Consider the following 21223-nt stretch of genomic DNA (forward strand, 5'->3'; position numbering starts at 1 on the left):
TGATGAATAGATACCATTGGAAACATATTAAACTCAATTGAGAATTATTACCAGGATGAACGGGTGGAATAATAACAATAAGATTTTGATCTTAATGCCCATTTAAAAGAACCATCTTTAATTACATTAATTAACGTTCTAGCTAAGAGTTTAACAACTATCAAGTACTGATAGCTGCTTCCTCCAACAGGTTCAAAGTAACACATCAAAAGAAAGGATTCAGATTAAAGTTCTTGAACATAGTACATAGGAATTAAAATGTTTTAGCTAACTAAACTTTCGAGAACCTTACCCTGAACGTTTAAAATCAACGCACCAGACACAGTTTAATGTTCTTGGTCTGCTGTAGTTAGTATTCTGCAAATCTAGGAAGTTTTAACTGTCATAAACGCTTTTTAAACGGAAAACTACAGATATTTGACCAGGAACTTTTATAGATTTTGACCACTAGAAACTGTTTAGCTTTAATGAATTAACTTTGAACGTTAGTATTTTCACGCGGACATTAGATGTTTTCTTGGATAAAAGCTCACGTGTGAAGTTTGTTAATTTACTCATCGCGAACGGTCGATAAAATATTCAGTTTCAAACCAGACAGAAGACTCAATATTGTTTATAAATTTGTAAAACTTTTGCATACAAATCATAATTTGTAATAACCGTTTTCATAAATTATATTATTGTTTGTACATTACAATATGTTTATGTTAAGAAAGAAAATTGTTTGTATCAGTCTCCGGATTTACAACGCTAAAATCAGGGGTTCGATTCCCCTCGGTGGGCTGAGCAGATAGCCCTTTGTGGCTTTGCTATAAGAAAAACTCACTGTTGGCAAATATCGTAAATTTCATACATATTGACATTCTAAATTACAATTAAAATTTCTGGGTATTTGAAATCGTAATATGTAACATAATAAAAATATTATTTTTATTTAGCTTTGCTAAAATAAAACAAACACAATTAATATTCGTACCAGCCGTTTTGAAAATACACTTTTTCTTTAAGGGGGTTTCTTGTTATCACGAATCACAATTTGGAAACTCGTCCGAGATAAATTATTACATGTAAATTATATGCTTATTTTTTATAATATAAAAGAGTAAAGAGCAAAATACTTTTCTTCTGATTAAATTCAAAACTGATTAGATTTTACACAATTTTAATATTTATCATTTAATATTGGAACAAAAATATTTTACTATTCATAATTTGCTCAATAAAAATATATATCGTCTGATTTAAAACTTTAATTTTTGAAATAAATTATACTTTGTCGTCAGATATAATGAAAAAAAATCTTGAAATAGTACTGTTCGAAAATAGTTGGAAATAAATGTTATCAAAAATCTTTTTTATATACATTTCACACATATTTTTACGTCATTAATCACGTGGTAAGTCTTTTCGGTCACCCTCTCGCCATATTGGAGGACACGGGAACGTAAGCGTCGAATTTGATACTGTTGTATTTCGTCAGTTCTATACGAACTTCAATAAAACCCCGATTTTATTTTACTAAAATATTCCTTCTTTTAACAGGTACCAAAACAGCAATGTTTAAATCACTTGTTGAAGCGGCAAAAAACAGCCCTTTTTCAAGTCCATTCCAAGCCCGATGTGAAGCAAAGGTACCAGATAAAACCGTCTTTGCTGGTGAGTAGTGTGGCGAACTACCAAGTACTCTGATATTACTACCTACTGAGTACCCAGACTCATGTTTAAGTTGCATATAGATTATATCCTCGTTCTTTATCCGAATTTCAGTACTAGCTATTATTTGTTTAACTTACGGAAGTTAATCCTTAAATCACGTTCATGATAATGAAGTTTTAAATTGTATTAACGCTATCACATTTTATGCAGAAATGAAGGGGAAGAATGAACTTCACGAAAAAGCCGTAGTATTGGCGTTCTCCTTTAACCGCATGAAAGTTTTTATTAAAAAATGAAACAGTTGAAATTGTACACTTTCTTCAAATAAATTTAAAATTTTGTGTACTTACGTATATTTTGAATGTCTATTTTTGTTCTTATTCTAATAAATAAAGTATAAACAATAAAATAACTTTATTCACAAACGTCTTACTTCCCTTGAGTCAAGTAAGTATAACATTTTGCTCAAAAAATTATATAGTTAAGGAAATACATGTTCATTGTCTAGGCTGGAAATTTTACTTCTCCCGTGCGATTCTACTTTAGACAGATTTTACTGTATATAATTATAAAAAGCAGCAGCATGATGTAGAGATTCTGTCATTTCCCACAGAGAAATATAGAAGTTTGGATGTTCCAAAAACAAAATGAAATCTTCAGTTGCCATGACACATTTCTTTTTGGCAGAATTACATTAATTTGAACTTTTGGGCATAGTCAAATATTAATTGAAAGGTTTTAACCTCCTGAGTACAAAACTGTAATTAGATCTCATATTGGTCAAGAGATGACTGATCTATAGGCTAAAAGTTTGTACTTAAAAGGCCATTCTATGAGGTACTGAGCCTTGGCTAAAAAGTAAATGAGGAGATTAATATGTCTTCAAGTTCAATAAAATTATTTTGAAACTTTTACACTGAAAAAATGATTGTTATTCATGTTTAGTATTAATCAATATGTGCGTTTGCTACAAACTATGGGGAGCAATTATTGAAATACTAGTTATCCAGCAGTTCTTAATTTCACAATCATGAAATTAAGTTTCTGATATAATTTATATACAATTTGATATTTTAAAAAAATATATCATTATTTATTATTATAATTTATTTTTCTCCCACTGACTTTAAATGTAACCAGAAAAACAAAACCTGTTAGTGTGGTATCAATCTAAAAACAGTTTATTAAAAGGTATTAAAATTCTGGATAAAAAAACAACACTTATTTAGTTACATACCTGTTTATATAAGTTACAGTGATGAAATATGATATGAACTTGCCAAAATTTATGAGTACAAGTTTAGAATTCAAGTAGATGCTAATCTAAAAACTTTTTTAAACATCATCTGTCTGGTATATCCATTTTTACTTGGTACTGTTGTGTAGTAAACAAAATTGCATTTGATATCAGGTCCTTTGCAAAATGCTTTACTGGTGACAGTCGTATCCCTCTCCCCATCAACAACATAAAAAAAAAAAAGTAAAGATGGTGGAGAAATTCATGGTGAATGGTAAGCCTTATTAATTTGATTAATTATAATTGGACAAGTAAAGCTTTAATAGGACATAAATACTACAAGCACTGTTCTTGTTTTTGTGCAAGGTTTATTTTGTGAGGCAACACAGCATGATGTACAACAAATGATTTGAATATTTGTAACATTATCATTGCTTAAAATATAAGCAGTAGGAAGAAAGTAAGAGAGTGTTATGAATTTGTAATTTTACTATTTTATTATATAAAACTGGTAGCTTTATTTCTATAAAAGAAAATAGCTTCAAATACTATGACAAGCTATTTGCTATCAAATATGGCACATAAATGCTCTAATTAGTATGTATTCTTAATGCAACTGTATCAAGTAACAAAAGTTTCAACAAAAAATGTTATTAAAAGACATGCATTGACTCTATTATGCCATGATGAGTGCATTTCTTCCATATTAAAAAAAACAAACTCGAATTAAAATTGTTCTTCAGATATTAATTGTATTTGTAAAAAATATTTTGGTATACTTTAGGGTTCTGTGATTTCTTTCTGGACACAGTATGGCATTCCTAGCACCCTAAAGGGAAAATAATGGGTTTGAACAATATAGTACTAATGTGAAAGTTTTGACATGACTGAATTATGAAATCATTTTATTATAAATATACACCATGTTGACAAGGTTTTATCTTTGCACTTCTTGATAGTAAAATCTTGAAGGGATTGTATATTTGTAAGTTTTTTTTGTTTTGTTTTTTCTTTGCCAGTCAAGGTGTATAAAAACTTATTTTGTAAAAAGTGGATTCCTCTTTATTAAGTTATAACATTAATGCGATTTTATAACTTGAATAGGAAAATATTATTGGTTTTAACTCCATCACTGTTTCTCAACCTTGTTAATCATACTCAGCTTTGAGAAGATTTTAGGGCAGGTTATTTTTTTTCTGTTCTTAACTGTGTAAATCGGTGTGGGTTCCAGTTCAGAAATCGAAAAAATATATATATTTTGCTGAAGAAAAGAAATTTATGAAAAACTTGGAACAGTTACATTTCTAATTTCTTAATATTTAAAATGTACTTTGCTGTATATTTCATTTAAATAATGATGTTGCAATATAAAATTGCTGTTGTGAAGAAGATGAGATAGAGATAAATTATTCTGCATTTTATTTCAAGTGTTGTTTCTCCAACCAAACCACCACTTAAATGAACAAAGAAAATAATCAAAAGAAATGTAATAAACATTACTAAATAAATGGATAATTAAATTTAAAACTTGCTACCTGTATCAAAGGAAACCTTTTATAAATTACACTATAGGTACATTAAATATACTGCAGTTAACACTTTTTTGGATGTTTTCACGACACATTGAATTCATGATGTAACATTGTGATGTACAGACTGGTAGCAATGACATAAGGTTTTGATTTTAAACATTTTATTTAAGAACTACCTTATATTAACTTTGGATCATTTTATTTTAATTATTGGAAGGGCAGTCTTAAAGAAAATATTTTTTATTACTAAAGGAAAAGGGAACAAAATTTCATAAATTTTTATTGTTTAATTATATTTTGAATGGTTGTGTGTGTGTGTTGTGCAGTATCCTAACAGAATATCTGTAAATCCTTTCCTGGAGTGAAATATGCTTACAATTAACAAGATTACCACTTTTATTGTAAAATACAACTTTGGATTTAAGAATTTATGCACAAGTATTTGAGACAGCTATATCTGAAACTGTGTCCAACAGACCAGACAGTTTTATTTTGTGGATGGACCTTTCACTGATATATCTGTATGGAAATGTTATTTGTTTTTCTTATTCATACTGCACATTTGTACATGCCTCCTAAGGAGTTAGTGGTTTTGATTTATCTGTTTAAGCAGTCAGTGCATGTCTGGATAGAAACACTTAAGCAGTGTAAGAGGTTTGATATGATTAACTCTTTAAGCAATAAAATTATTTGTGAGTTCTGACTGAATTATTTCAATACCTTCTAATAATTATCACTGTATCTTTATAAAATTTGAGGTATTCTTAATTTTTGGGTTAGTTTTCAGTCAAAGAAACATAAATGTATGAGATGCTATCACTGTCTGATGAATAAATTGAGATTTTTGCAATGGAACATCTGCTAAAGTGTAAAGAGTTAGTAAAACAGGGCCATGTGCTGTGTTCAGTTTATGGCTGTTTTTGTTTTTTCATAGAAATAGCTAAAGCATAAAATATTTATATAGAGATTTATCTAAGAACTTGATTGTGTCCATCCTTAAATTATTTCTGAGGAGAAGGATTGTTAAAATATTTTAAATTGTGACACTAAGTAGGGATTGAAATAACATTACATTCACTCAAGGGAAATCTATAATGATTACATTCTTTAGGAATTCTTTATTTAATTCATGCAATATGTTCACTTTCTCTGGTCATAACTAAAGTAATATGGATGGGCTATGAACTTCCAATGGGGAAAGCCAACTAAGAAAAATGAAATTCCTCAAGCAAGATTAAAGATTAAATACTTTCATGAATGCAGGATTGTAACATTTTGATCCTTGCTGAGGGGTCTTCTGACCTATCCAGAAAGGCCCTGTTCACAATTTACCTCAACAGACAGACAACTAATTACTAAGTCTAGTCCCAATTTTTCTCTCTCAAGTATTTATAATTATTGTTAAGCTTCTTTAAAATTGTATCCTATCTTACTCTAAATGGCAATGCATTCTACAGATTAATCACTGGTAGCAGAGAAATGAAACTTTTAACAGGAAATCTCACTTTTCCAAATCTTGAATTATTTCCCCTCATCTTACTACTGTCATACTGAAGCATAGCCAGATAAAAGGCAGGAATTTATGCAATGATGAATTTAAAGAAGAGATTGCTGAACTGGAGGATGTTTAAGAAAATTAAAACAATATAAAAATAAAAGGCTTGAACAACAGGAAAAATGTTGCAATCAAGGAACATGATGCTTAATCTTAGGAAGAACAAAACACCAACGAATTGAAAATAGTAGTTGCTTAACAACAAAATATGTGAAATGGATTACTTATGTTTGGAGTTTTCAGAATAGTAAAGTTATTATAATTTTTGTTATGTTTAATGCATTCTGTATTTGTAGTTTTATGTATTTGTATTCATTTTATTTAAAAGAAAAAGTGTAACATGAAAACTGAGGGATGTTACTTGTATAATCAGTTTGTGTTGATCTGGAACCTGGTGTGACATATTAACAGGAATTTGGAGTTTTCCTGTGTGTAAATTTTGGAGGAACTGAAAATTAAGTGGAATGTTATCTGTGTTACTAAACATGTAAAACAGTTTTTATAGTTTTATAAAGCACCACTAGATTGCAAATACTGTATCTTTTTATCATTTACTGTGTGGCTTAGTGATGGATATTTTTTAATGCCAAATTTTCTTGGATTGCAGAAATGAAGCAGTCTTCACTGATATGTCCAAAATGTGTTTTTAGATGGTTAATACACAAGCAACATGATCGTTTACTTGCTCATTCTATTGTACTGTACAAACCAAAAAAATAAAATAGGATGAAAAATATTCACTTGCTCTTTCTGTTTTGCTATACAAACCACAGTGATGAAACTGTTACATAAACATCTATTGCTGGATGGATGGATGAACACTATTAGATTTGTTAATAAGTAAATATTTTTCTAAATATTTATTTTAGAAATAATGCAGATGTATAGCAAGTTAAACCTTAGCATGCTCACACTGTTTTTTAACTCCAGCTTTCTTCACCACCTGATCTAATTATAGACTTCTTGGACTAGAGCCAAGAGGCTTCATCAGGTTTTCAAATGTCATATGCCTTGTCTATACAACTACATTCTTTAATTTGTATATTCATACAGTAACCTTTTGTTCTAAGTTTTCACAAGCCAGGGTTCTGGTTAAAAATTCTTTTTCATATTAATTAAGCTTGCTCTACTATATCTCATAATGTAATATAAAAACTTAAGCCCAATATTCTACTTTATAAGTTTTAACTTTGTCTTAAGACTCCTGCTAAGTTTAATATTTTTAAAAATGAAACACTTAAATTTTATCAAAGGTTCTTACCATGTTGCATCTTAGGCCCACTGTTTACCTAAGTGATGAAGAGCTGTTTTTGATGTGTAATAAATAATACAAATTTTGCTTACAATCTGTACTTTCTGTTGATGAAAATAAGCTACAAACCCATCATCAAATACCTTATCCTCCATGACCGACATTTGACTTTAGATAAAATCTAGCTAACTGGTAAATTAGAGCGTGTTATTCATGAGTAAACAGTTATGATGCTTGTATTTGTTATTCAGGCTTGGTTTTGAAAAGTAAGGAAACATTTCAACAGTGATACATCTTTCAGTAAATGTGTGTGAACATGCACACTATCTTGTAATATATGAAATTATAAAAAAAGAAATTGATCAAAAATGGGCTGATATGTTTTGTTTTTTTCAATTTTTAAAACTTGACAGTTTTAATTGTCTGCTTTGTTTTTATTTCTTAAATTTTCAAGTGACAAAAAGGAATGAAACCAGTTTGAGTCTCTGTATGCTCTTCTATAATGTTTGTTTGGAGCAGTGAAAACAAGTTACACTACATTGATAGAATTTATGGAAGTTCAAACTTTGAGTGGATGGACAACTGATTAGTGTTTTCTAGTGAGGTTAAAATCTAGTGCAAATTTTATTTTCAAGAATTTGGTAAATATTTAGAGCTTATATCTGACAGCTATTTTTAAGCTGGAGGTAATTTACTTGAATTGCAACTTTGATGGTGCATTTTGCACTAATTTACGTAACTGATTCAGATGCTTCATTTGTTTTCCCAGGTGATGGCTGGTAATTCCTGGTTTAAATATTAATTATTTTTAGATTGTTTTATTCTTCAGGAGTATAATAATTTTGTTCAATCTTACCAAATTTGTAACTTAAATTTAAGTTACTTATCATGATTCAAACTTCTGAGATGAAGTACAAGAATAGCTCACTTTTTCAGCAGAAATCTAGGCTTTCAGCTGTGGAGAGCCAATAATATACTTAAAAAGAAAGATTTTGCAGCAGTAAAAAATGTGATCTGATATCTCAGAATTTGGTTTGTTTGTTTGCTTTTGAATTTCGCGCAAAGCTACTTGCGGGCTATCTGTGCTAGCTGTCCCTAATTTAGCAGTGTAAGACTAGAGGGAAGGCAGCTAGTCATCACCACCCACCACCAACTCTTGGGTTACTCTTTTAGCAACGAATAGTGGGATTGACCGTCACATTATAATGCCTCCACGGCTAAAAGGGCGAGCATGTTTGAATTATATTGAGATTATAAGAAAATGTTAAATACAAGATTCTCACAGTTAACATAGGTTTAGATTTTTATCATAATAGCTATTGGTGGTATTCTTCCAAAAAATGTTTCAAGACAGTAATAAGCCTAGTTCTAGATCTTTTATAACAGAAGTTCAGGAAGGAATTTTTCTGTTAAAATGTTAATAATACAGGTGTCATCCTGTAAGGAATTTGCATTTTAGAAGTAGAATTTCACCCTAATTTTTGTACTAAACTATGTATTGTAAAAATTGTTTAAATGTAACTACATTGTTGTACAACTTGCTCTGAGTTTTATTCTTGAAAGAACTATTCTAGTTTTCTGTGATTTCTTTTTCCTTATTTCTTATAGTTCCTTAAATATTTTGGTGAAAATTAATTTTAAGTCTATTTTTACTACAGCATCTGACTTGAAATATTTAGTTTTCTTTTCCAACATTTATTTAGAAGGTTAAATAAAACGGGCTCTTGTACTTCTACAAGATTTCTGGGGAAGGTGTGATAAATTTTTTCTAATTTAAATTTGAGCTGTGTATATAAAAAAATTGTATTGTGACTAACTAAAACTTTTTAAAATTAACACTGCCCTGCAGTGGCACAGCAGCATGTCTGTGAACTTGCATTAGAAACTGGGTTTTGATACCCATTGTAACCAGATTACAGATTGCATATTGTATAGTTTTGTACTTAAGTTTAAACAACTAAAATTTATACTAACATATATAATGTATTCTTAATAGAAAGCTGTAAATAGTAAATAAACCTTAGTACTTTGTTTATCTTGTTTTAACAGCATAGTTTTTTATTTTTAACTTGGAGGTGGTATTCAGGTACACATGGAAGTGTTGTAGCAAACTTATGACTTCATTTTGTATTCTGATGTATTGTTTTACATATAATTTATTTATTATGACATACATACAAAATTTACACACTGTTATTTGGTTATACCTAGTACTTTAGTTCATCTAAAAAATTTAGAAGTAATGTTTTAGTATGTATTCAACTTTTTCAGATTCTTGTGAGTATGGCTCTATGAAGTATTACATGCTGTGTGGTTTTGGTGGTATTCTAAGCTGTGGAATCACTCACACTGCTGTTGTTCCCCTTGACCTGGTGAAGTGTAGGATACAGGTGATATTTCTCTGTATTAAGAAGTCTAACCATCATATGGTGCATTTGTTACATTTCTTACATTTTTTATCTATGTTTAGGTAAAAAATATTACAAACCAAGATAAACCTTTGTGAAATTTCTGGGGCTTATGATATGTATGGAGTTCATGCAATATATTTGTTATTCAGTGATTTTACTACACTTGGTGCTTTAGCTCATGTGGTAAACAAGTTTTAGAAGCAGTTACGAGTGTAAATAAAAACTTGTGCTTTGGTATAGTCGGCATTATTGCCTTTTTGGAAATATTTATGCCTAAATATATGATAAACAATAGAGGAATAAGCAACATATATTATAAGAATAGAGGAAGAGCATATTTTACATGGTTCATGTTACCAGTGTAATTCAATAACCCAGTTTTTTGCATTCACCTATGTTTTCATAAATTGCATCAAACGTGGATTCACAAATGGAAATTTTGGTTTGTTTATGTGAAGAAATGTATAAAAAAATTGCAATATTTTTAGTGTTCTAATGCTATTAGTGACTGGAGTAATCACAGATATGAAACAAATTTGTTTTGAGCTGAGAGTTAAATATTTGTACAAAATATATATTACAAATTGGCTTGGCCTGTGTATGCAGAGACTATAAACAGAGTACCATTGTGTTGATATACATATTTGCAGGTGAGCTGTTAATCTTTTAATTGGTCTGATGTGATCAGTTCAGTCTTCATTTCCACACACCTTGGAATCAATATGAACAATACTTTGAACATGAGCTGTTGCTTGTTGCACCTTTTTAAAGACCAACAGAAATTGGAAATCAACATGATTATTAAAGTAAATGATGCATGCTCACTTAGTTGTTAAATAATCTTCATTTTTTAAAACTCTCAGAGATTAACCCTCATACTTTTACACATTTCTCTTGACCTCTCTAGCTGCTTTGTAACTTTTTGTGTTTAACATTGGAGTGAAATGTTCCAGAATTTTTTTTTTCATTTGCTCACTTTAATCTTTGCATATCTGTTGTATTTTGTTTCAAGAAACTGATTGCAACTTTTGTAATAAATTAATGAATTTTTTATTATACACTGCAGGATGAAACAAGCCTATATCTCACTCTTTTTTCTGTTGTTATTTTAGACAAATCCAGCAAAGTATAAGAATGTTATTAATGGGTTTAGTGTTACATTCAGAGAAGATGGCTTCAAAGGATTTAGTAAAGGTTGGGCTCCAACTGCCATCGGTTACTCCTTGCAAGGTCTGGGCAAGTTTGGATTCTATGAAGTATTCAAATATTTTTACAGTGGTATTCTGGGTGAGGTAAGTTGTTCAATATAAATGAAGAATCTTATGACATTTTAAATTGATTTTTACTGCCTTATGTAACTGAAATTTAATATTTTAGAAATTGTTTGATAATTTAAAAAAATCACAAAATTTATCCTTAAAATTTTCTTAACCATGATATTTCATTTATAGTTTTTGAAGTAAATGTAGTCCATAATAAGACACTATTAAAAAGTTATTTTTAATTGCTATTTTAAGACCATTTATTTGTTACTTTTGCAGAGTAAAGTTAAGTTTTTACATGTTTAAACTGCTTGATGAGAATATTTGAAGCTTAACACAACTTGGCCACTGGGTCACATGGTACCAAAAAAAACACAAAAAAAACTATCTATTAATTTTGAATTATTCCATTAAGAAAAGTTGTGCATGTGTAAAAAAATTTTTGATATAATTTAATGGGATTTTACATTTAAAGGGTCAAAAACTGCCATAGGGTTTTATTTATTCTTATCATTTTACTTAATATGAATAATGTTAAGTGAAAAAATTAAAACTAATTTAAGATTCACCCTAGCCTTTCAACAACAACAACAAAAGAAGTTGTTGCATATACAGCACCACCATTTTGATTATTTGTCACAAATAAAACATATCAGTCATCAGGCACAGTGTATTTTTGATATGTAATTATGAAGAAGTTACACTGTGAGTTGTTGGCTGCAAAAAATTTAAGGATATTGTAATATGGCATAGTATAACATCATTCATTTATAAAGATTTCAGTGGGTTAATAGTTGGTACTGTTAAACTTGTATTATATTAATAGGTAAAAATGTAAATACAGTGGAGCGCCGTTAAGCCGCAGTATTTGGGGGTTCAACCTGCTTAACCATGGCTTAAGTGGTCTGTGGCTTAAACCTTTGTAACTGAAAAGCCGAAGTCGCCAACAGCTCCGCCGAGGAGCCTCATCCGGGCCATTGCGTGATCATTATATCGGATTATCGAATTAAAAATAATACTTTAATTATTGATCACTTTTTTCACAGATTTACCACAGATTAACTTTAATATATGGAGAGATGTGATTCTGTAACAATGGCGGCCTCAATAAAGCTGACATAGAGAATGGATAAGGTAGATTAACGGTCGATTTCTATTGTAATATATTTTATTTATTTCCCAAATTAAACCAAATCCTTTTTAAATATCCCCTTGAAGTTATAAAGCCAGGATTAAATTCATAAGCTGCGTTTTTACACGTTCTTAAATTAGCGTTGAGCCTCGATAATCCTCGCTCACAAGACTTGCTACAGCGGCTCAAGCGATTTTGCGGTTTACTGGTCCGCGGCTTAATGGCGCTCCACTGTATTTGGCTATTACAAAGTAATTAGTTTTTTAGCTTAACTTGAACATTTAATTTTGAAGTTTATTAGCAGGAGTGCAATTTCAAGTCTTGACGATAAACGGGGGGATTTTAGGGTGTAAAAATGAATTAGAAAGTGTTGGCTTAAAAGTGGATCATTGTGGTTTTATCTGGGTTTTATGCTATTTTATTGGTAATCTTATGCCATTTTATTGGTCAATTGACCCAACTCCTCAGTGTTTTTAAGCATCACAAAGAAAACATTGTGTTAATGTATTTTTGGTAACTTTTATATGCTACAGGTAATCATAAAATAACTTTATTTTAACTAATGTTTTTGCCTTTGCAGCTTTTTCATGGGTTAGTACACACAACATACCTTGGAAGAAACCATAAAGGCAAAATAAATGTTGGTTAAAATAAGTTGTTTATAATAATCTAGAGTATAAAGGTAATTTTTTCTAACCTTTTTTATCAAAATGTGTAAATCCTTCCATTATGCACTACAAATTTCAAGAGACAAAATACTGATTAAGCATTTGAACTTTCACTAAATAGAAAGATGCTGTGAAGGAACTCCAAGTTAACATAATGTTCTGAGTCTAAGGTGTTGAACAGCTAGCTGATATAAAATCAGTAAGCATGCTTTCTATTGCCAAGGTACAATTTAGACAAGCTTAAAGTTTATATATTGCATGCTTATTTCACCTTCAAAGAATTTAAAATATTAAATTGCATAAAAAGTTAATGTATTTCTTTTGTGTTTAAAATTGGCTGGAAAGGTTAAGGTAGGCCACAAGTGTCCGTAGGTCAAGATGGAGCTGACTTTTGTTTAATTATAAGTGGTTGCATAAATTTTGGTCATTCAATACTCCCTAATTTTTGTGCAACATTAAGCTTTCATAAGCTCTTGAGCTTATTTCCATCATCAAACTTAAAGCACACATTTGCTATCATATCCCTTCTCAAATGTTTGTGGCAATGTTGCTTCCACGTATGACTCTGGGAAAAACTTTAAAGCTCTTTTTCATGCTCTTTTAGTGTCTGATTTTGTCATATCGTCAGTTAAGTCTATGTATTGCTAGGTGTTATCAGCTTAAGTCATTTATGCAGTTATTCATGGCAGATGTATTTTAAACTGTTTAAAGTCAACTGTCATTGGCCAATTTAATTTTGCAACTTTAATTCAGGTAGGCCAATTCACTTAAGTCATTTTACATTGAACTTGTGTAGTATTTGTACTGCCGTAGTGCAAGCTGGTGACAGCAGTAATTCACATTGTACAAATGCACATTGAATACACTCCACAGTACCTGATTGGTTCCCTTAGGGAAATAATTTCACTTCTGACTTACAAAAAAAATTATAGAAAATAAACTTGTGTTTGCATTTTTATGTTTTTATAATATTTCAATAAAATATTTATTTATACATTCAAAAATTATAACTTTGATACTGGGTTGGTTTGGTGTGTTCTAGATAGAAACATTAATTTTTGAATAACAAGGGATACTTCTGAATGTAATATTGGGGTCATTCGATGTCAAATCATCCAGATTTTGGAAAATTTTCCAGGTGACCCCATCAGAATGTCTTGAAAAAATTCACATGTGCTCATCTACCCATATAATGAAAAATTGTCAAAGATTAGATCAATATTTCTAATAGTTTCTGATATACAGCCCTGTAAAATTTAGTTAATTTTTTCTTATTTTTGGTGAATTTATTTTTGGGCAACTGGCTGCTTCAAGCTGCAAGAGTAATGGTGGTAGAAGGCCAAAATTTGCTACTCTGACAGAATTAATCTCACAGAATTAAAAAATGGTCTTAAACCAAGTTTATGTCTCTTAGGATTTGCATAGTGAGGCTGTAAAATCACCTGAAAAACCCAAAATTGTAAAAAACATTGGTTTATGTAATAAGCCATAGCTCTAAGACTTAATATGATACAAAGCTGAATACTTTTTTAAATGCCCTATAACATATCAGTTGATAAATCTGCAATTGTTGTAATTAAAAGTCTGTTAGATCTCCTGTAAAAAATTTAGCTGCATGCAACTTTTTATGATTAGCTAAAAATAGCCCTACTTCAGACCACAGTTTGACCATGTCACCAGTTATTCAGCCTTTTCAGATTTTTACCATATATTCTTACATTTCTGAACATGATCTACAAAAAAAATCACGAATATTTTTTGTTCTAATTTGTTGAAAGTTTGCAGCTTATTTTATACATTAGAAAATTTTGTTTGTAGAAATTTGAGCTCAGGCATGTCACATGACGTAAAAGTGAAAACAGAGAATTTTTTTAAATTTTGTAATATTTAATTTTGAACATCAGAAGTTAATAAGTCAAATAATGTAAGAAATTGAATTACAATTTTTTTTTTTTGCTAAATTTATTGATATCCATGGATAATAAATGCCAGTTCAACCTAATCCTTTTCTGTTAATTATCTTATTGTTTGTATACCAGATCAACTGTAAAATTGTTTAATTTAGGAACTTTCTTACACTTGGAGGACATCACTATACTTGGCTGCCAGTGCTTCTGCCGAGTTCTTTGCTGACATCTTCCTTTGTCCTATGGAAGCTGTGAAAGTTCGTATTCAGACTCAGCCCAATTCCCCGCCAGTGCTGCGCCAGGCAGCTCCCCTGATTTGGAGAGAAGAAGGAGTTTGGGGGTAAGAAATGTGTATTATGGTTTACTGATAATTGGTTGGAAGTTTTCAAACATCAAATAATTGTATAATAGTTTAACAAGTTCTTAAAGCTGTATGAGGGACAGGATAAAAGTTACCTTACCTCTCTAATGCTTCAGTAACTTTGAAACAAAAAAGAGATGCAGAAATGATTCATCTTCATTTATACATGAAAGATTTAGATATATGAAATAATTTGACAAGCAAATAATCTGTATCCATATATTGATAGTATTTTCACAGTTTAAATGATAATTCTATGAAATTTACAGAGTTGTGTATGCCATTAGTTTTTGTCTATTGCTAACTTCTCCTAGTGTAAATGTCAGCAGGAAGTAATACATCAAAAAGAGTAGAGATAGAAACAAGACATATATTACATCATTTATTAAATTTTTTGCTATTTGTGTGCACTTGGGATAATTTATAAACTTAGTTCTGCTTTTTTATATGCCAGAAGTTGGATAATCATTGGTCTTTAGTGAAAGGAAAACTGTGGTTCTTTGAATTACCCACTAAACGTTAATAATTTTAGAATTTTAAAACATTCTGTAGTCCAAATTACTTGATGTAAAGGTAAAATATTTTCAAATTTTATTTAAAAATTATCTGTTTAAATATCACATTTATGAAGGAATGATACAGGATTGGAAAACTTGCACACCCTCTAAGGAAAGGAAATAATTGTAGTTCATTCTTAAATATCTATCTTTGAAAATATAACTGGATCTTATGGTTTTGGATTGTATAGTAAAAGTGACCTCTGTGTTGAAAATGCATCACAAACATGAGCTTTCATTTCTTGAAAGTTTAAGAGGGATGTACAGTTTTTTTTTTTTTATGAGTGAGTGGCCACTGCAGGCTTTTTAAGGGAATGTGGCAGCTTGGTAGTGGATTAACAATTTCTCCAAGCCCATTCCCTTGGCTGTGGTTTCGCTAGATAGTAGACAGGGACAGTGGGAATCTCGTTAATCCATTAATCTGCTGCTGAGATTAGTATGTGGATTGTTCTTCTAAATTGTGGCTATAGAGTTTATTTAAACTACGTAATTAGTATTATAATTTTAGTGCTATGTTTAGAAAACACCAGTAAGTTAAATGGCATGATGTTATATGTGGTTTTGGTTAAATACTTTATAAGGTTTTATGACTATTAAACTGGAATAGAGAAGACTAGAAGGAAATGGTAAGAGATGTAAAATTTGTTATTGTTTTCAGTTAATGCATAATCATGTAGAATTTTTTGTAATGACTTATTTCTTGGTCTTTTACTTGAATAATTGTTTTGAAAGCTCAGGTCTTACTGGTATTACTAGATTTTTCTTTTTTACAACTGTTTTTTTTGTAACAAATTTTAAAATGTTAGATATTTTTTGGTGGAATTCATGCTTGGTTGAAATCTGCAAATCCAATCCTTGAAAATGACAATGTAGGTTGAAAAGCTCTGGAATCTCTTGCTCTACCTAGCCTGTGTGAAAACTATCACCTGTCGTGATGGAGATAAATGTGTGTGAACAATTCTTACCAGGGCTCAGTGTCTATGTGTGTTTATTGTAAATTTGGTCCTTGGAACAGATAAACCCATTTTGGAAAGCCCTGAAATTTCATTCCTATTAACGTGTACTAATAAAGAAGAAATAATTTATAAGACATTAATTTCCGTAGCTTAGTATCTTCATGTTCCTTATATCTTCTGGTAAATGTACATACCAATAAAGTTTAACATTATTATAAAGTATGAGTAATCATTCTGAAATAATGAAATCATTCTCACATATCCAATAATAAGTCCTCTGTTTCACAGCAATAGCCAATAAAACTAACTGTTGTGTGTGATTGTAACTGGTCATTTCGTAGAAAATCCTTGAAAGCAGAAAGCACTTGTAGTGGCATGCTTGAGGGGCCATTAGGTTAATTAGAAGTATTTCATTCATTCATAAAATGCTGTTATTATAGTTCACAAAGGATTAATATTGTACTAGATACATGTTTCTGATACTGAACCAAGTGCTTGTCTTTCATTTTAATGAATTTATAAAGTGCCAACAATTATCTTCTGAAATATATGCTTCATTAGGTTGTAAATGTTTCCCTGTAATTTACTATTTCAGTAAAAATTTCTTGTATTTTATTTAATTTACTTTGAAGATCTGTAATATGACCAGAAAGTTGATAAAATACTTAAAGAAGTAATAATTATGTAAATATGTTATTTGAAATAATTATTAGTAACTGATTAGAATAATAGTGGTAGAAAACAATTTATTTGACTCAGTATGTTCATGTTGTGTTTATAGTTTAAGCAGTACAGAGAACTAAAAATGTTAGCTTAATTCTTTACTTTGTTTAAAATCTCTTTGTGGTAATATAAGTATCTTTTAAAGAAAGTCTTAACGTATCTGATGTTAGAAACTCTTGTCACCTGATAATTTATTACAATCAGTCTATCTTGTATCCACGTCTTGTTGTTATTCATGATTTAATGTTTCATGGGGATTGTCTTTTTATAAAGGTTCTACAAAGGAATTTCTCCACTGTGGATGAGACAGATTCCTTATACAATGATGAAGTTTGCTTGCTTTGAGCGAACTGTGGAAGCCTTGTACAAGTATGTTGTTCCCAAACCAAGAGATGCATGTTCCAAGCCAGAACAGTTGATAGTTACATTTGCTGCTGGCTACATTGGTGAGTATTTTAGCTTCGGTTGGTTCATCCTTATAATTGTATTAGTGATGCATCACTTAATTATAAAGGAAAACAAACTAGAAAAAAAAAAGTAGTAACTGTTGCCCTTGAGTTGAACTTGATATTTCAAATAAAACAAATAGGAGAAATCAAAAACGTTTACAGAAGTGAAACATGAAAAAGTATAAACAATTCTCTCTCACAAAACTAGTCTTTATTCTTCATACTTAAATGTGTGTGTGTCTATGTACTGATATGATGGTTGTGTTGTGTCATGGAGATAAATTTGAAATATAAATGAACTTAACCTATTTTCTTTTAGTGCCTTGCTTCAATGTTTAATATTGAGGAAAGTGTTTGATCTTTAAAACTGTTATAAAGTTTGTTTTTTGTGTTCAAGAACCCTAGAAAGTCTTTTTTGGGGGGAATTTTTATATCAGTGTTATTAGGCAGTTTCAGAAATAATAGAATAAATAAGAAAACAAGGTTGTTCAACACTGCTGTATTATCATTATGTTTGTATTTATCTTTATATGTGTGTGTATAACTAATTTATTTCTAAATTTCCTTTTAAAATATCTTACTCTTAAAAGGGGCTTTTATAATGATACTTTCATTAAAGTTTTGTTTTGAAAACCTTGAGAATCCAGTAAACAAATGTTTCTATTTTCTTTTAATGTGTATATGATTGTTTACAACATAAAAAATATAATATGCTAAATAATAAATTTCACATAGTGCAAAAATTAGATCTGATATCCAAATATGTTGGTATTTGTTACATGTGTTAACACAAATAATAAATTTCACATAGTGCAAAAATTAGATCCCCTGATATCCAAATATGTTGGTATTTGTTACATGTGTTGTTAGCATGCAAAGTTGATTTTTATGTTTTAAAATGATTTTAGCAGAAAGTGTTATAGGTTGTTTGTTTTGCAGCTGGCGTTTTCTGTGCTGTGGTTTCCCATCCAGCTGACACTATTGTTTCCAAGTTGAACCAAGACAGTGGTAGCACTGCTGTTCAAGCAGCAAAACAACTTGGAATGAAAGGTGTGTTTCATTGTAAATGTGATTTTCAACTTTTGAAGATTGACAATAGTTTTGGATTTGTTTTATTTTTCAATGAAAGTTAATATGAAAGGTGTATTGGATATTTCATGTTGCTGTTTTAATTTATAATGCAGATATTGGGTATCATATTCTTTAATGATAATATATTTAATATATGTGCTGGCATGTTGTAAGGTTATGCACATTGTCAGTGTAAGTTGTGCACTAATGAGATGATTTTTACACTAGATAACTGCAGTCATATGTATGTATATTCTAGTATTACAGTGACATGCATGCATTTAAGTTGGTGTAATATCTGTGTGTTTGTGTTGTAAATTGCTATAATAATAATTCTACAGTAAGCTTAAAGGAATTTTATGTATAACAATGTAACACCTGGTATGATAAGGTGCTTTTAGTTACACCAGGTGTTTTTGGTTAAATACACGTTCCTTAAACCTCCTCTGTTACTTCTACAACTCTTTGTTGTACTTCATCATCCTGATGGGAGTTCTTGAGGTGATCTGCCTCCGTAAGGGTTGTTAGAAGTGTTCGGTGCAAGGGATGGTGAGTCAAGACGTGTAACATTAGCTCTAAGCTTTTTCCTCAGTTATTCCTGGCAACCAGTAGGATCTCTATCCTATTGTATTGGTAGCCACAAATTTCTTTAGGGAACACACTAACTTTACGTTATGTACATATATTATAAGACTGATACTATAGATTGTATAGAAAGTAGGTAGGTGAGTCATTACTTTCAAACAAACTTTTTTTCCTATAGTAGTCTGCTGATCATGTGCTCTGTATATCTTTTTTAAAACTTCTCTTCCTTTTACTAGCTTGGCACAGCTAGATGATTAGGACACTCTGCTTGTAATCTGACAGTTGCAGGTTCAAATCCCCATCACACCAAACATATTTGGCCTTTCAACTGTGGGGGCATTATAATATGATGGTCAATCCTACTATTCGTTGGTAAAATAGTAGTCCAAGAGTTGACAGTAAGTGGTGATGACTAGCTGCCTTCCCTCTAGTCTTACACCATTAAATTAGGGACAGTTAGCACAGATAGCTCTCATGTTGCTTTGCTTACAAAATCAATTTTCTTTCTTTATTTTACCAGTAATTGTAAAACAAATGGGGTCCCTTAGTGCTTGCATTTATGTGTATACACACTAATGTTTGTGTTGTTTACTTCTAAATGTGTAACTTTTTTTTGCTAGTATTGAATACTGACCTGAAGGTTAAGTTACTTTGACTGCATTTATCATTAGGAAATCTGTCTTTCAGTAGATTTAGTTTATTATAGTTTTTGTTCATTTTTGTGTGTGTGTGTAAAATGCTTAATGGTATGTATGAAAATACCGTATATTAGGTTTAAAAATTCATTTCAAGTTATTGAGTCTGAATAATGCATTTATTGATTTGACATTGTTGCTATTGTACTATTTATGTTCACAGGCCTCTGGAAGGGGTTATTCCCCCGTATTATCATGATTGGTACTCTGACGGCCCTTCAGTGGTTTATTTATGATGGTGTCAAGGTTTGGCTCCGTCTTCCTCGTCCACCTCCACCTGAAATGCCAGAAAGTTTGAAACAGAAACTTGTGGAGAAGCAGCAGTGAAGAGAATGAGAGTAGGATGTGCAAATTTATTCTACATTAGTCTTTCTGCCATTTTTCAACTTGAAATTTATTTACACAAGATTCATTTGGTTTGAAATATGTAGATTTTGGTTCACAACTTTACCTTACGATGAAAGTCATGAATATGCAGACGATTTATCTTACAGTGGCTGGTGAGTGTAGATATGTTGTCTTCTATGTAAAGAATGTAGAAAATGTGCAGAGAAAAGTAGACTGATCCAATAAACAGTTCTGTTTTAAAATGTGTATATGGTTCTTCAGCTTGAATTCTGTGTTTTAAAGTGCGTACAATATGTAAAAAATAAGTAAAGATATTGTTACTATAGCAGGATTATAAGATCTTAAGTGGTAAAGAGTCAATGGAAAGAAAACCATTTTCTTAATGAGTAGAATTAAGTTTGTGGAAATAATATTCAGATAAAGACAACTTTAAAAAAACAAACATTATCATGAACAATTCTCAGTGTCTTAACTCTGTGTGAATCTTCAAGTCTGTGATGAGATGCAGTTTCAGTTTTGGTAGATTATTTGCTGCATGGAACATTCAATTCAGTTAAAAATTAATAAACATCCAACATGATTTCTCTAAGAGAAGAATATATTCCACGTTATTAAATTATTTTAACTTGTTTTTCATTGAGTCTTGCATAAAAAGAATGTATTTTGCAGTAGGTTTCCTTCAGAAGAAACTAGTTTATAGAGTATTAACATTAAAAATATAAGGCTTCAGGTTCTATTTCTACTGTTAGATGCAAGTTATTTCTTACAAAATTGAAACATGACATAGTTAGAACATTACCTTCCTTAAAATCCTTTGTCTATTTTTAATTACAAATACAACCTTAACCAGATTCAATAGTTAAACA

At 30.4% G+C, this 21223-nt stretch overlaps 1 protein-coding gene and 1 long non-coding RNA gene across 2 annotated transcripts; both read left to right on the forward strand.

Moving 5' to 3' along the window:
• Positions 1-1302: 1302 nt before the first annotated feature.
• On the forward strand, positions 1303-20599 carry LOC143222271 (solute carrier family 25 member 3-like). Its single transcript, XM_076448562.1, has 8 exons — positions 1303-1444; positions 1543-1656; positions 9504-9622; positions 10756-10935; positions 14771-14952; positions 17483-17655; positions 18598-18708; positions 20173-20599. Exons 2-8 carry the CDS (start codon positions 1557-1559, stop codon positions 20334-20336), a joined length of 1029 nt encoding a protein of 342 aa, XP_076304677.1. The 5' UTR covers positions 1303-1444; positions 1543-1556; the 3' UTR covers positions 20337-20599.
• Positions 1950-6716, forward strand: LOC143222272 (uncharacterized). The gene is made up of 2 exons (XR_013012144.1): positions 1950-3167; positions 6588-6716. It is a non-coding gene; the product is annotated as an uncharacterized LOC143222272 (long non-coding RNA).
• Positions 20600-21223: the final 624 nt, after the last annotated feature.

The sequence above is a fragment of the Tachypleus tridentatus genome, chromosome 8 (genome assembly GCF_004210375.1).
Source record: "Tachypleus tridentatus isolate NWPU-2018 chromosome 8, ASM421037v1, whole genome shotgun sequence".
Taxonomy (NCBI): Eukaryota; Metazoa; Arthropoda; class Merostomata; order Xiphosura; family Limulidae; genus Tachypleus; species Tachypleus tridentatus.